Source organism: Tribolium madens, unplaced genomic scaffold (genome assembly GCF_015345945.1).
Source record: "Tribolium madens isolate multiple individuals breed KSU strain unplaced genomic scaffold, Tmad_KSU_1.1 Scaffold_96;HRSCAF=242;Tcas5.2_LG5, whole genome shotgun sequence".
In the NCBI taxonomy this organism is placed as follows: Eukaryota; Metazoa; Arthropoda; class Insecta; order Coleoptera; family Tenebrionidae; genus Tribolium; species Tribolium madens.
Window position 1 is genome coordinate 9,409,108 of NW_025401068.1, and position 14,842 is coordinate 9,423,949.

At 30.0% G+C, this 14,842-nt stretch overlaps 4 protein-coding genes across 8 annotated transcripts; 2 read left to right on the top strand and 2 right to left on the bottom strand.

Annotated features, from left to right (window-relative positions):
* Positions 1–638: 638 nt before the first annotated feature.
* LOC123013070 lies at positions 639–2,098 on the top strand. Its single transcript, XM_044411396.1, has 6 exons — positions 639–845; positions 898–1,138; positions 1,194–1,309; positions 1,365–1,628; positions 1,681–1,719; positions 1,771–2,098. Exons 1-6 carry the CDS (start codon positions 776–778, stop codon positions 1,914–1,916), a joined length of 876 nt encoding a protein of 291 aa, XP_044267331.1. The 5' UTR covers positions 639–775; the 3' UTR covers positions 1,917–2,098.
* A 2,490-nt stretch (positions 2,099–4,588) lies between these two features.
* On the top strand, positions 4,589–8,722 carry LOC123012778 (probable multidrug resistance-associated protein lethal(2)03659). Its single transcript, XM_044410901.1, is given in 7 exon segments — positions 4,589–4,780; positions 4,834–5,086; positions 5,088–5,553; positions 5,605–5,761; positions 5,807–7,443; positions 7,491–7,721; positions 7,773–8,722. Coding segments are annotated over 7 exon segments (3,747 nt in total). The 5' UTR covers positions 4,589–4,706; the 3' UTR covers positions 8,702–8,722.
* LOC123012779 (inward rectifier potassium channel irk-1-like) lies at positions 8,721–10,072 on the bottom strand. Of its 2 annotated transcripts, none has more exons than XM_044410902.1 (3): positions 9,939–10,072; positions 9,373–9,871; positions 8,721–9,315 (listed from the first exon to the last, which is right to left on the bottom strand). In XM_044410902.1, the coding sequence occupies exons 1-3, from the start codon at positions 10,004–10,006 to the stop codon at positions 8,761–8,763; spliced, it is 1,122 nt and encodes a 373-aa protein (XP_044266837.1). In that variant the 5' UTR covers positions 10,007–10,072; the 3' UTR covers positions 8,721–8,760. The 2 variants fall into 2 exon arrangements, with proteins under 2 accessions (XP_044266837.1, XP_044266838.1); XM_044410903.1 differs by having other exon boundaries at positions 9,373–9,865; positions 9,939–10,026.
* A 273-nt stretch (positions 10,073–10,345) lies between these two features.
* LOC123012603 (putative carbonic anhydrase 3) lies at positions 10,346–14,137 on the bottom strand. 4 transcript variants are annotated; one of them, XM_044410629.1, is made up of 8 exons: positions 13,553–14,137; positions 12,740–12,778; positions 11,717–11,866; positions 11,536–11,656; positions 11,016–11,121; positions 10,693–10,923; positions 10,508–10,642; positions 10,346–10,458 (listed from the first exon to the last, which is right to left on the bottom strand). In XM_044410629.1, exons 1-8 carry the CDS (start codon positions 13,605–13,607, stop codon positions 10,423–10,425), a joined length of 873 nt encoding a protein of 290 aa, XP_044266564.1. In that variant the 5' UTR covers positions 13,608–14,137; the 3' UTR covers positions 10,346–10,422. The 4 variants fall into 4 exon arrangements, with proteins under 4 accessions (XP_044266564.1, XP_044266562.1, XP_044266561.1 ...); XM_044410627.1 differs by adding an exon at positions 13,326–13,465 and having other exon boundaries at positions 10,346–10,642; positions 13,553–14,135; XM_044410626.1 differs by having other exon boundaries at positions 10,346–10,642; positions 13,553–14,135.
* Positions 14,138–14,842: the final 705 nt, after the last annotated feature.

Here is a 14,842-nt window from a genome sequence, read left to right on the forward strand (position 1 = left end):
ATGTATTTTTTCATTTTTTTTTAATAGTGAGTCATTTTTTTTATGTTTCCTGAGTCTTATTTTATAATTATAAAACATTATAATGTGGTTTAAAGCTGTTGGGAGAATTTTGAGACAGTCTGTAGAGTTGATGTTGACATTAATTTAATTTCCTAAACAAGATTATTACGGGTCAATCGTTATGCAAGTTTGGTCTGTTTGATAAATTGAGATTTCAGGTTTGTAAATACGCGTACTACTTAGAGAAACTAAGATAAGAAACTAAGAGAGCAAAAAAAAGTTAAAAAAATACGGTGACATATAGTATACCGTACAACAATAATTTTATGCAGTATTGCTTCAATTATATGAGTTGGAGAGAAACAGATATAACACGTGTTTTTTTTTAATTTTGGCATCAAAGCTATCTATGAAAATCTAATTGAACAAACCATCGTATTGAAAGTTATTATTATTGTTATACTGTATACAGAATGACACTATTTACTTTATAATTAAATTTACATAGAGCCACTAGTAAATAATATAAATAGAAATGCAACAATTGTTTTTATAAAAAGTGCATGTGATATTGATGGGTTTGTTTATATTTTTATGACATAAATTCTAATAATATCGTTCAAAGTCAATTATCGCAACATCACTGCAAAGTTCTGTCCAGCATATTACAACATAATAATAACTAGACGTCCTTCAATGTTTCTCTGATGAGGTTTACTGGTATTTATTTCTAATTAAAAGATATCATCTTTTATTTCATATACAAACATTGAAAATGAAGCTGAGTTTGAGTTTGTTTCTGCAATCGTTTTTTGTGTGCTTAACAATCGAAACCTTAGTTTCAGGTAAATTTTTTAATTAATTGCGGTAGAGAAAAATTCTTTAAATTGTCTTTAGGTGATAGCACTGACAGCAGTTGCGATATTTACGGAATTTTAATCTACGAGGACTTTGGATGCAAAGCTGAGTACGACAATGCGTCGAAATGTCCGTCACGTTTTTCTTGTAAAGGGCTAGAACCATCTAAGAGTCAGTGTTATTTTCGTGGAAAATCTTATCAAGATCGTGAACACGTCAATAGTAGTTTAACAAATCCTTCATGTGATGAGGGATGTTTTTGCAACACGAACGAAAACAGGCATCTTACAACAATATCAATGTCGTATTATCATTACTCAAGAATTATTTTTCAGGTCTTCTTTCACCTGTGCAATTTTAGATTGTCCTGAATGGCTGGGAGTACCTGTAAAATTTGGATGTTATAGAAATTACTCACTGGATCATTGCTGTTCAGTGGGAGAAATTTGTCGTAAGAATGATCCTATCCGTATAATTTACCTTCACAACAAATCTTTATTTTTCAGCTCCATTTGATGAAGATACAAAATGCGTAGTTAACGGCAAAGAATTTAAAGAGGGTGATAAGTTTTACCCTGATAACACATGTTTCGATTGCGTGTGTCGGAAAGGCTTTAATGGTAAGTTTGAAGAACCGTTTTGTCGCAGAAGATGGTGTGGTCAACAGCTTCGACAGACTGGAACCCACATTCAAGACTCTTGTGCCCCATACTACCGTGTAGAAACCGAGGGCGATCATGTTGTCTGTTGTCCGGATGACTGGATTTGTCGTAAAAAAGCAATCGTTATAACTATTTGTTTTTTATTTTGTATTGTTTTTAGCTGAAGGTTCTGAAGTTATTACAGGTGACGTCAAGTCAGGTAAAAAACAATGCGAATACTTTGTCTTTTTAAGAAGTTAAACCATTTTAGAACGCTCCTGCAAGTTCGGGGTTCAAGTAGTTAAAGTTGGACAGACCTTTGAAAAAAAGAATTTTACGGATAAATATGGAAGACATACTGACAAAGTAAAATGTGAATGCGTTATTCCACCTTTAGTAAAGTGCACAGGCACCTAAAAGTTTGACCACTTTAAGTATATTAAGTGAGAAAAAATATAGTTCTTAAAGTTATGTATGCCAAATTTTAAGAACAACAATAACAATACTGGGATTACATTAAATCTTATTATTTTTACTAATAATCTTTACAACATTATCATTATGAGATATTTTTTGTATTAATAAACTACATGTATGTGTTTTGTTTGTTAATTTCCTTCCTTATTCTAAACGTTTTTCACTAGGTATAGGTACCTATTTTTTTTCCAACACTCATATCTTATACTATTTCTGTGGTGGATTTAAGTTTACCTTTTATGTTACCGTTAATATGCACTCATCTATAAAATACGTCGTTAGTAAGATCGTTTTTTATAAGTACAGTTACGGAATTAAAATTTGTTACTTTAAAAAAATCATTGTAAACTATACCCTTTACTGTCATCATGGCTGAAATTTGACAATTAAACTTTTTTTTGTTGTTAAAATTGTTAATTAAACAATTTGTCTGTCTTAGGAAATTTATTAATTGAACTAAGTGTAATTAAATCATTGCTTTGATGTGCCGCTTACCTGTTATTATGCCACAAATCACTATTTTTAAAAGTAAATAAGTCAAAATGACATAAACATGGCAAGAGGAAAAAATAAGGTTGTTAATGTAAAGGTTGTTTTAGAGATTACATTATGAAAATGACAATACTGCCCGAAACTTTAATTCCGCAATTGTACATAATTTTATGTACACATATCTTGGCATTTTCTCGATTTTTACAAATTTTTTTAAAACAATTTTTGGATTTAGGTAGTAAAATCTTTGATCTTATATGTATTAATTAGTGTTAAAAAATTTTTTGAAGATAACACAAATTTTACAGTTTAAAACACTCTTGTTGTCTTAATAGCTATTAAATCCTCATGAATTTAATTTCCGTTGTTTAAAAAAAAAAAGATTCCATAAACGATTATTATCAAGCACGAGCTTGAAGTCTAATTTTTATACAGGGTGTTTCACACAACTTTACGAGGGTTGCGCCTAATGTACGCACTCAAATATACAAAAGTCACAAAAATACTGGAAACAAAAAATACACATATAATTAATGAATTTTTGGAAATCCATGACAGTAGTTGTCAAACCAATCACTGTTTTATTTATAGTCACAAACTGCTGTTTTTCAGACACAATTATCATTTGTTCTATCAAGAGTCGGCATGAATATGATTCTAGTTTGTCTACCTTAATCACTATCTAACTAAAAACGTTGTAATTTTCGAAAGGGTAAACAAACTAGAAAAGATTATCCACTTTTTCAAAATTTGTAATCGAGTTCGTATCGGTTATGTATTATTCATTGCATTTTACAGGCGCAGGCCTCGTAAGATTATGTGAAACAACCTGTGTACTAAAAAATATTCAACGAAAAAAACTATGATTGAATGGTTAATTAAAAACAATATACCTTTTGACCCATCCCAAAGAAAAATGGACTTATTGTGAAAAAGACAGACTAATTGAAGAAAGAGTAGATGAAATTATAAATCAATTAGAAGACTCAGAGAGTGACGATTTTGAATTTTCATCATCTTCGGATGAGGAAAGCTCAGAGAATGATTTAGAAAGCATACGTCCTTTATACGAAGCCGGTCCATCGTCTCGTTCCGACAATAATTAATTTGTCATCATTTAATTGAGATTAATTTTTTTTGATCCAAAGAATACCAAAGAATATTTTTGTTTAATTTAATTTATGTTTTATGTGTTTTTTATGTTTTTTATTGTTATGAATTTAATCTTTGTTTTAATATGATAATTTTTGAAACAGTTCCATACTTTAATATAAACGGTGTTTTTTTTAAATTTGGCGTCAAAGCTATCCATGAAAGTTCGATTGTGAACGAACTATTCTATTGAAAGTTATTAATCTGACATTTGACACATTGCCGGGCGTATTAAAATTGTGGTCCGTTCACAACACACTCATGTCACCGCCAACTATGACGCCAAATTTAAATAAACACCTTTTATAAGTTTTGCATTCGCCGCCTATGACTTTCGAGTTATCTGCTCCGCCCGTAGACTGCTTCTCCCTTTCCCCACCGCTCAACTTTGGGTGTACGCACAATACATAGCATTGATTAAAAGAGCTTTTTCATTTTCAAAATTCTTGAAATTTAAAATAAACACAGCTTTAATCAGATACTTTGTGATAGCGAGTTAACAGTAAGTTGTGCGAGAATTTTGCCTAATATTTCAAAACCGGCTTATATGTTGTAACCTACATACATGCGTTAAATTTTATAGTCATGGAGGGACTAGTAGTAAATTGATAACCCAGTTATTGGGGAAGGTCGTTCGTTACTATTCAAGCAAATTTTTGTTTATGCATTTTTTCCTTTATACCTTAACTGTAACAATATAGTTGCTTTATAAAATTATTGATAATGTATGTACACATGTATTCAAAAGAAAAGTGTATAACTGCTGTGCACAACTTTGGCACAATATTTTGTTAAAGTAAACGAGGGTTTTTTCGAACTGTTACTAACTCTTATCAGTTCTGTTGTCTGCGGAAGCATGACAATCAATGAAAAAAATAACTTGTGTGAAAGACTGAAATTTTTATTTAAAAGAAATCATAGGTCTGAAAATTATTTCATTTACACGATGAAATAGTAAGTGTACGCTTTTCTTTTAAATAGAAGTGTACCTTGATAAGAAGTAAGTTATAAAGATATCTATTCAAATATATACTTTGTAAAGTGTAGCAGAGAGTAATAAGCAATTTTAGTATACTACAAGAAATCATGTCGAAACAATCAAAGTCAGCAAGGATTCATCCCAAAGAAAAAGCAAATTTTGTATCTCATCTTCTATTTTTGTAAGTTATACACGTTTTAAGTTATTTTACGTGTGGATTTACAATTGTTTTAGATGGGAAATACCTATACTGTTCAAAGGGTATAAGAAGAAATACAATGAAAATGATCTTTTTAGTCCTCTTAAAACTGATCAATCTAAGATTCTTGGAGACAAACTTAAAAATGCGTGGAAAAATCAAATCGAAACTTCACAGAATAGTGAAGGTTTGCTCTGGAAAGCTCTAAGAAAAATATTTGGTTTAGAATTTGCTCTTTATGGTTTGATGTTAATAATTCTAGAATTGGCAAGGTATGCATAATCGATACACAGGAAACAAAATTATCCTCATGTTTTTAAGAATATATCAAACTGTACTTTTTGCAAAGTTATTGAAATACTATGCTCCAAATAACAAAACTTTTACCAAGAGCCAAGCTTATTTAATTTCCTCGTATCTTCTTTTGATGGTGCTAGTAAAAACAGTTGGTTTACACCTGTATTGGTTTGAAACGGAACACTTAGGCTTAAAAATTCAAGTAGCTCTAAGTTCTGTAATATACAGAAAATGTTTGAAACTGAGCCACGAGTTTCTTTCAGAAAACAGTATTGGTCAAATAGTCAATTTATTATCTAATGATGTGACCAGATTTCACTGTGGATTAATTAGATATGTACATTATTTGTGGCTTATATTTTTGCAAACTGCAGTTATTCACTACTACTTGTATGATATGTTAGGAGTTACAGCTCTGTTTGGAATGCCGGTATTTCTGATATATGTATTTACCCAAAGTAAGTCAAAATCTAGTGATGTAGGTACTAATAATTTTTAATCTGCTTCAGTATATCTTTTTAAAAAAATTACTTTTTACCGATTAACGGCGTCTTTAAAAACGGATCAAAGGATTAAGCTTATGAACGAAATCATTCAAGGCATCAAAGTCATTAAAATGTTCACTTGGGAAAATCTTTTTTGTAAACTAATAGAAACTTTTCGAAGGTATAATTTTTTTTTACAAGCAACAATTTTAGTTTTGTTTTTTAGGTATGAGTTGAAACCTTTAAAAAGCAGTTTTATTCTTTATGCCATAGACCAAGCATTTCATTTATGCGTACACAAATTTGGTATATTTCTAAGTGTAGTTGCTTACGTAAGCAGCGGTTATCATTTAACTTCCAATTATATTTATGTACTAAGCACAATGTATGAAATGATTAAAACGTATATAAAATTTTTCTCATGGGGTGCACTTGGAGGGGGAGAAATGCTAAATTCGGTAAAAAGGATTGAACATTTTTTAAAAAGTGAAGAAGTCCCTAAAACTCAAAGTAGCGTCTGTAATGATATCATGATAGACAAAATGTATGTAAAACGAAACAAATCAATTCGTGATTACACTTTAAGCGATATCACAATGAAAATTTCTTCAAACAAATTAATTGCAATCGTTGGACCTGTTGGTAGTGGCAAGAGTACTCTGCTTTTGACTCTCTTAAATGAACTACCGTTATTGCAAGGTTCTATTCAAAGAGGGGACTCTATATCTTATGCTTCTCAAGAGCCTTGGCTGTTTGCTGGTTCCGTTCAAGACAATATCACATTTGGAGAACCTTTTGTTAAAATCAAGTATGAAAAAGTGATAAAAGTGTGTGCTTTGGAGCAAGACTTCTCGTTACTTCCTTATGGCGACATGACTTTTGTTGGTGAAAGAGGCGCGGGACTGAGTGGTGGACAAAAAGCTAGAATCAATTTTGCTAGAGCTGTATACAAAGACGTCGATTTTTATTTACTTGATGATCCTCTTTCTGCAGTGGATGCTCAAGTATCTAAACACTTGTTTCAAGATTGCATCAAAAATTATTTAAAAGGTAAATGCACAGTTTTGGTAACTCATCAACTGGAGAATTTGGACAAAGTAGACCAGATATACATAATCGACAACGGAAAAATCATTAGAAGTGGTACTTTCGATGAACTGAAAAACTGTAATTATTTAGAAAATTTTAAAACGTCATCAGACAATGGAATCAAAAGAAAGAAGCAAACTTTTGAAGCAATGAAACGCAAGTCACAAAGTTTTATTCAAGAATTGCAAGAAAGTCATGAAACTGAATCTGTATCAAGGCAAATTTATTCTCAATTTTTACGTTCAGGTGGCTTTACCTGTGCAATAATTTTAACTTTTTTCCTCATTTTGGTGACATTTGCAATGAGTGGTGTTGATTACTTTTTAGCATATTGGGTAAACTATGAAGAAACGCAGTCAAGCACTGTTCCTGGTTATTTTTTATACTTGTATATCGCTGCTGTATTATTACTAATTATATTTGCTCTTACAACGACAATAATTTTTGTTACATTTTGTTTAAACGCAGCTAAAAATTTGCATAATACAATGTTCAAAAGAGTGTTGTTTGCCACAATGAGTTTTTTCAACAACAACCCATCTGGTCGTATTTTGAACAGATTTGCATACGATACGGGGTTAATTGATAAACACCTTACAGCAAGTCTTGTCGATACGACTATAGTTGTCACACATGCTATTGCAATTGTCACAATTATATGTTTCGTAAATTACTGGATTTTAATACCAACGTTTGCTATGACGATACTGTTTTATTATTGTGGAAATGTTTATTTGTACACAAGTCGCAATTTAAAGCGCATTGAAGCCAAATGTAATAAAATAATTTTAGTAATTCAAAGTATTAACGCATAATTTTAGCTTGTGGCCCAATTTTTTCTCATTTAAATTCTACTTTGCAAGGACTACCAACTATCAGAGCTTTTAAAGCTGAAAATCTACAGAAAAAAAGATTTGCTACTTATCAAGATACTTACACATCATGTAGTTACATGTTTTTAGCTTGTTCTTCAGCTTTTGGGTTTTGGATGGACTTTGGCTGTGTGATTTATTTGGGATTTGTTATTTTTAGTCCTTTACTTCTTGGACTAAGTAGGTAAAGTAAAAAGTGATACAATTGCTGTTATTTATCTTTTATTGCAGATATTTTTGGTGGTTCTATTGGATTAGCAATCAGTCAGTGTTTGATTTTGGTTGGAATGTTACAATACGGAATCAAACAAAATGTTGAATTAGAAAACAGTATGGTGTCAGTGGAACGCGTGGTAGAATATTCCAAAATCGATACAGAAAAAAAATATGAAAAATTACTTTCTGACTTTAAAGTTATAAGAGGATGTGTGGAATTTCAAAACGTTTCACTACGGTATAATCACAACCATCCTATGGTACTGAAGGAAGTTACATTTAAAATAAACCCAGGAGAAAAAATTGGCATTATTGGAAGAACGGGAGCTGGAAAATCGTCTCTAATTTCAATTTTTTTTCGTTTATTTCATTTTGAAGGGAACATGTTTATTGATGGTGTAAACATTAACGAAATGTCGTTACAAAATCTGCGATCACAGATTTCGATAATAACGCAAGAACCAGTACTTTTTTCCTACACTTTAAGAAAAAATCTTGATCCGTTTGAGGAATTTGAAGATTCGCAATTGTGGAAAGCTTTAGACGAAGTTGAGCTAAGAAGAGTAATTTCTGAACTGCCTGCGGGTTTACAGAGCAAACTCACAGAAGGCGGACTTAATTTTAGTGTTGGACAAAGGCAACTTTTATGTCTTGCAAGAGCGATGTTAAAAATGAATAAAATATTGATACTGGATGAAGTCTCAGCTAATGTGGATTTAAAAACTGATGAGTTGATTCAACATACTTTAAGGGAAAAGTTTAAGGACTGCACTGTGCTGACTATTGCACACAGGTTGGACACTGTTGTTGACTGCGACAGGATTTTGGTGATGGACGACGGCCGGGTCAAAGAATTTGATACTCCATCAAAACTTCTTGAAAATGAAAATGGAATATTCTATAAACTTTTGCATAGTGGAAAACAAATTTTTGCGAATTTATAAAACCAAATAAATATTTTTTTGAACTTCTTAACGGTTTTTTATTTGATTATTATCTCAACTTAGGCAATGGTTTGACAATTAGTTAGAAAATAAAGACAATCAATAGATAAACTTTTCTTGAATATTTCTTTTTCGATTTTGTTCAAATCACGAGCGCTACAAAGCGGAGTGTCCAGCAGAATTGTCTTATCAAACTTTTTTTTATTAACGGTATATTCACATTTAGCGCTGTTAGAACTCATACATGGGCTAAACCAATATCCCCATAGTATTTCATTGTTCAAATAAGACGTCTGACTTTTTGAGGCTTGCCCCGTGAGAACAGAACTTCCACTTAGAGTTGCCACTATCTCAAATTTGTTCAACAGAAGGTCTTGTGCTGAGATATTCCATAGTGGACTTTCAGAATTTATTTCATGGATGATTTCAGTCGGCCAGAATAAAACTCCATATGGCAGTAACTTCAGTTCTGATACATAATTTGGAAGAAGTTCCCCATTGTTAGTAGTTTTTTGAGTTATTAGGAACAAGTTTACTTGACTTCCTATCCAATGTTTCCCTGTACTATCATTAATACGAAAAATTAAGCAAAGAACTCCGTTTCGTAGACATATCTAAAAAAAAAATACAATGTTAAAAAAGACGATACACAAATAAAGAAAATGCAATACCACTGCTTTTTTACTAAACAAACTATTATTTATCGTATATGCTGGTCTGCTGATTTTGACATATACCACTGATATGAAAGCACCATCGATAAAAATTGTCACAAGCGTGCTGAACGTTAAAATAACCCAGACTAAAGTGCAGTTTTCTGTGGGATGGAAGTAACCGTATCCTGTGGTGGTTATAGTTTCTATACCAAGCATGAAAAAACTAGTAAAATTGTGAACTCCATTGATGCATTTATGGTCAACGTATTGCGTCTCGCTAAAATCTCCACTGATCCAAGCGTCCAATAAAAAAAGTTCGGCGAATAAGAAATACGCACTCACATTAATTATAGAAACCGTGAGCATCAACCAGCGCCATCGCATATTTACTAGTGTATTCCATAAATCCCGAACATACCGAATTGATTTGTGAGGAATTTTGTACAGGTAGACATTGATGCGACCCCTTTTACTCATTATTCTGTTTTCTTCATTGTACTGAACCTTCCTGTTTCTTAAATAATTATTATCATAAATTGGATATTTACCAAATCAAGGAAACCAGAAGTTCTTTATGTTACCTGCGTTTAGGATATTTTTTAATAACCATTGGCAAATAATTAGAACCTATAGCTGATTTACTATCCATGATTTAGAAGATGTGATAATTATAAAAACTAACTATTATTAAGATGGTAGGTAACTTTAAACATTTTTAATCTTGAAAATAGATAAGATAATTTTTATTTAATTAAAGGTAGATTCAATTGTGTTAACTCTATTTTTATTTTAACTAACAAAAAACGTGATAATGGTTTGGCAGGAAACTGTACATAACAAAATTCAAACAAAATTACAACATTTACACTTTTTAAAAAAATATTAGCTAAAACTGATAATAACAGTAACAACAATTTTAATATGTAACTAAATACATAATGAAGTTCTACCAGGCGTGGGATAATTCCAGAAGTAATAAAATACTAGCTATGTTAATAAGTTATAATAATATATTGAGATTAAAACAGGTACACTTGTAATAATAAATAATGTTAAACTTATTGTTTAGTAAAAAATTTGGTCAGAGTTTATTGCCAAAACCTAAAATAGAAAATCCAATATATAATGGTAAAACAATAGGAAACGCAACATTGCGAGAGGCACTTGAAAATTCAATAGGACTTATTTTAACTTGAACTTTTCTGTCATTGAGTTCTTGTATTGTTCTATAATTCGTAATCATGTTGCCGCCTGATTCTGTTTTCAAGTTGGAGAAGATTTTGACCTGTAAACATCAGTCGTTATGCTAACCATATTGCATCAAATTATATTAACCTGTCTAGTAGAAATCGGTAAGCCATTTGTAAAGACAGTCCAAATTACTCCTTCTGTACAGTTCGGTGTGGTTAGTGAGCCTTCGTATCGGTAAAACCCAGCTCTATCTCTGGGAAGAAAGTCCCCTAAATCTAATCTCTCAATTGGTTTAACTTCGTTTATTTTGACTTTATTTAGCTGTTCTAAGGTGTCGAATAAAGAGTCGAATTCGCTGTCACTATCTGGAGAAAGCTAAAGAAAAAAAAAGTTTTACTTACTAATTAAACTAACACTAGCTCAAATTGTAACCATTCTTATTTTCTAAATTGCATGATCATACTTACATAGAAAAGTACAGCTAAAACAGTAACTCCTCCTTTTACTTTTAGAGCTTCAGCTAAACTTTTCTTGGTGGAATCGTAATGAACTAAATGTAGTTCTAGAGGAAATCTATAAAACAAATTTATAACTAGAAGTAGCATATTGTTGTCAGTAAATGATAAAAAACGAGAATATGCGATAATGATAAGTAAAGAATTTTTGAAGAAATCAAAAACATTTTTTTCCAATCTATTAGCACAGGCAGATAGTCAGAAAATGCGTTAGATGTATGGTGTAGTTACTGTGTTCGTAAGTAAAAATAGGAAGGTATAACAAAGTGTAAATGACTATGAATTTTGTCATGACGTGGTTACACTTTTATTGGCAATTAATAATTTAACCTGAAAGGGCCTGAAATACCTTACATCACCGGCTAGAAGGAATAATAAGTCAATGTTTCCAATAAATTTGTTGTCACAATCTTTTACAGTCACCCGGAATTTGTCAAATACCAAAAAGGTTAATAATAGCAATTACTACTACCTTTCTTCATCTATGGTATGTTCCGAATTCCAGTGAAAATGTATGTTATCTAATACATAAGTGGATAGTAAACCTCCCCCGCTCACTTTTGGTTTAACTCCTACTTTTAGTTGAATTTGGGCTGTAATACAGTTTGTTTTATTGTAGTATTAAAATAAGTGTAGATGGTTTATTTTTTTACCTGTATGTCCATTGTTTTTTATTTCCGCCCTGTATATTTCATCGTAATATTCAAATATAAATGATGGAAAAATAGCTTCGGTAGCGGTTTGACGTGACAAATTAATAGGAGACTGCTGTTTTCCATTTTTACATTGATCAGGCCATTCTTCTACAAAAAATTTAAAACACTTTCATTAATCATAAATATGTTTATTGTTATTGTTATGAAAATGCTATCAATGTATTGTATTTCATTAAAACATTTCTGTATGCCTGGGAAGTATTTTTATAAAACAGGATTTTTAACTCACCAAACATTTTTAAATAAATAGTACTATACAGGCTGCGCCAGAACTCGCGACCCAGAGAAAAAATTTAAGTAAGATAAGATACCAGAAACATGAAAAAAAGTCTATCTGTCAAAAAATTTTGAAAATTATTTTTTGACATTTGACAATTTTTCATGTCTATTTAATAACACTGATGATGTTGTATATGTTTTTTTTTTTATAATTATTTAGTAAAAGTAAAAAAAAATGCGAATAAAAACCACAAATAACATTAAACAGAGTTATAATTTAGCATAGAGCTTCCTTGTATTCTCTTCTGTAGCAAAAAAACTGGGAAAATTATTTTTCCAACAGAAATAAATATAGTCAAAATGCAAAATTTAAACTCTTAAATTATAACTTATAAATCTTTATAAATAGAATTTTTGCAAAACTTGATTTCAGATTGAATTTGATCTCCAGACATTTATTATATCAATATTTCGAAATTAAACCTAATTACCAAATACAAATATAACTTCAATTCATAATATTTAATAATAAATATGATTGAGCAAAATGGACACATGTAGATAAGTTTGTGTCGAAAAAATAGATTTTATAGTCGACTTATTATAAACACACACAAAACGTAAAATTTAAATTATTTTTATTGCACAAATAAATTTTCTGATTTTCTTACAAAATACTGTAAATGTAATAATAGAAGTCACAAACCAAATCGTATAAGTAGGTACAAGTTTTTACATTACCTTCGTGTTTATAATCCCAATGGAAAGCAGTCGTCAGCACTGAGAAATAAAAATAATTAAATATTAAATGATATAAAAAAGTATTAAAATGAATTTTTGCACATACAAAAGAATACGTACCCCCGTGAGAGACATTTCTTTTTGGAGAAAAAGCTTTATATTAGCTGCAGATTAAAGAGGTAGGTATAACAATAAAAGTTTGCTTCTGAATAAGGTAAATAAATTTTAGACTCGTATTATTGTGTACCTAATAATTTTTCTAAATTAAAACTATTAATTTAATATAATAATTACATACATGTTTTGAAGTCCAAAAGAAAATATTTGAAGTATGTATATTATATTAGAATTGTTATTGATATTTATTTTTGAAAAAAAATCTTCGAAACAAAATAATTTTAAAGCAAAAATATTTTTATTTTTAGTTGATAACTTATCGAAAAATTATAGTAAAAGCGGTTCATTACTTTGGTTTGTATAAATTATGGCATGAAGACATCTGTGTTTGTTTTCAAAATATAGAGAATTTATAGAAAAGTTGGCATATATTCAAGTGCATCTTATAAAAAAAATGTTTCTAACTTACCTAGTAAATAGTTCACTACAAATTTTTGTAACATTTTAAATTAAATATTTATATTGAGTTACAATAATAGTTTTGTTTAGATACTTTCACTTGATTAAAACTATGATTAATTGCGTGTAGTCACTGATAAAATATTTACGCTGAAAATTAATTAAAAATTTAACAAAAAACATATCATACGTTATAATAAATTATTTTTAATTTGAAAATAAATTTTTTATACTAACCTGCATTGTAAAAGACGAAAAATAAAAACGAGCGCACTGCTGAAGTCACAACCATGTTTCAACTAATAAAAGTAGATTATCACAGTCGTTAGTAACTCCCAAGAAATCTCTGTCAGTTTGTTGGCAAACTGCCCCTCAATGTTTCAATACAAAAATAAACTGAAATAGCGGTGATCCTTTTCGTACACTTGTTATTTAAATGAGTAACAATAAAGATAACAATTTATTAATATAAGTTATTGTACAGAGTAAACTAGAATTTTGAATGTCATTTTGACGTTTTTTATTGGATACAACAATCACACTTGTCATTCGATTTTAGTTTTATTTAGTTTGTTACTAACAGAAGGTTCCTTAAGGAAATTATTAAGAGATGTTCTCTCTAATTTAAATTTAACTCACTTATCTAACGTGACAATAAGTTAGTTTGTCAAACTAAATTTAACTTACACTTTAATGCCTAAATGTAGCCTAGACTATGTGCATTAAATCTTGAAAAATTTTTAATAATAATTTAATAATGTAAAAAATCTAAAACTACATTTCTAATAAAGTTGTAGTACTTTTGTTATTGAATAAATTCTTGTGTCGTTGTTGTTACGACTCAACTACAAGACTAACTCTCCTAATACATTGTCTTCCTTATTAATTTATTTACATAATGTCTTGAGTCTTTATTGCATTTAATCTTTTGATTATCAAAGCGCTTGCTTAATTGTCTTTGCTTTTCAAAACTAACATTATTTTAGTACCCTTCGAAGGGAAGTTTCCAATTGTTCAAAAATGTATCATAATTAATGTAATTCCAAGGCTAGTTATTATCGGAAATAACATTAACTAATGAATTCATACATGCAATATTTTTGGGTTTAGTAGATAATTCTTAGTAAAACGCAAAAATATGTAAATTGCACTTATAAACAAGAAAATAAGGTTTCGATAATTATTAATGCGATTGTGACTTCTTAATAACAATCCTTTAATGTTTCTAATTATTTTTAAAGAAAACTCTTTTCAATCACAAAAACGAGAAATTTATTGCATTAAAATTTTGTCAGTGTCTTCTCGCTTCAATGTTATACTTTTTGAGTGCCTGTTTTATATTCTACAATCGTAGCTATTAAAGTTAATGATATATGGCCTCGTGGCAAGTAAAATCACTGTCACGTAGGACTGCACTTCTTATTTTAAATAATAAAATATAAACATACATATAGCTCTTGCTACCGTCATGAAATATTAAGTTTTTTTTTTTATTTTGAGACACATTGATACCCTAGATTTGATTCG

Excerpts from the sequence above, each read along its gene's own strand:
- LOC123013070 (XM_044411396.1), top strand. The coding sequence starts at position 776 with ATGAAGCTGAGTTTGAGTTTGTTTCTGCAATCGTTTTTTGTGTGCTTA. Across the intron at positions 846-897 it reads AATCGAAACCTTAGTTTCAG|GTGATAGCACTGACAGCAGT; the intron begins GTAAATTTTTTA and ends AATTGTCTTTAG. Across the intron at positions 1,310-1,364 it reads TTCAGTGGGAGAAATTTGTC|CTCCATTTGATGAAGATACA; the intron begins GTAAGAATGATC and ends TTTATTTTTCAG.
- LOC123012779 (XM_044410902.1), bottom strand. The coding sequence starts at position 10,006 with ATGGATAGTAAATCAGCTATAGGTTCTAATTATTTGCCAATGGTTATT. Across the intron at positions 9,872-9,938 it reads AAAAAATATCCTAAACGCAG|AAACAGGAAGGTTCAGTACA; the intron begins GTAACATAAAGA and ends TAATTATTTAAG. Across the intron at positions 9,316-9,372 it reads TGTTTAGTAAAAAAGCAGTG|ATATGTCTACGAAACGGAGT; the intron begins GTATTGCATTTT and ends TTTTTTTTTTAG.
- LOC123012603 (XM_044410626.1), bottom strand. The coding sequence starts at position 13,607 with ATGGTTGTGACTTCAGCAGTGCGCTCGTTTTTATTTTTCGTCTTTTAC. Across the intron at positions 12,779-13,552 it reads TTTCGTCTTTTACAATGCAG|TGCTGACGACTGCTTTCCAT; the intron begins GTTAGTATAAAA and ends TTTATTTCTCAG. Across the intron at positions 10,643-10,692 it reads TACCGATTTCTACTAGACAG|GTCAAAATCTTCTCCAACTT; the intron begins GTTAATATAATT and ends TGATGTTTACAG.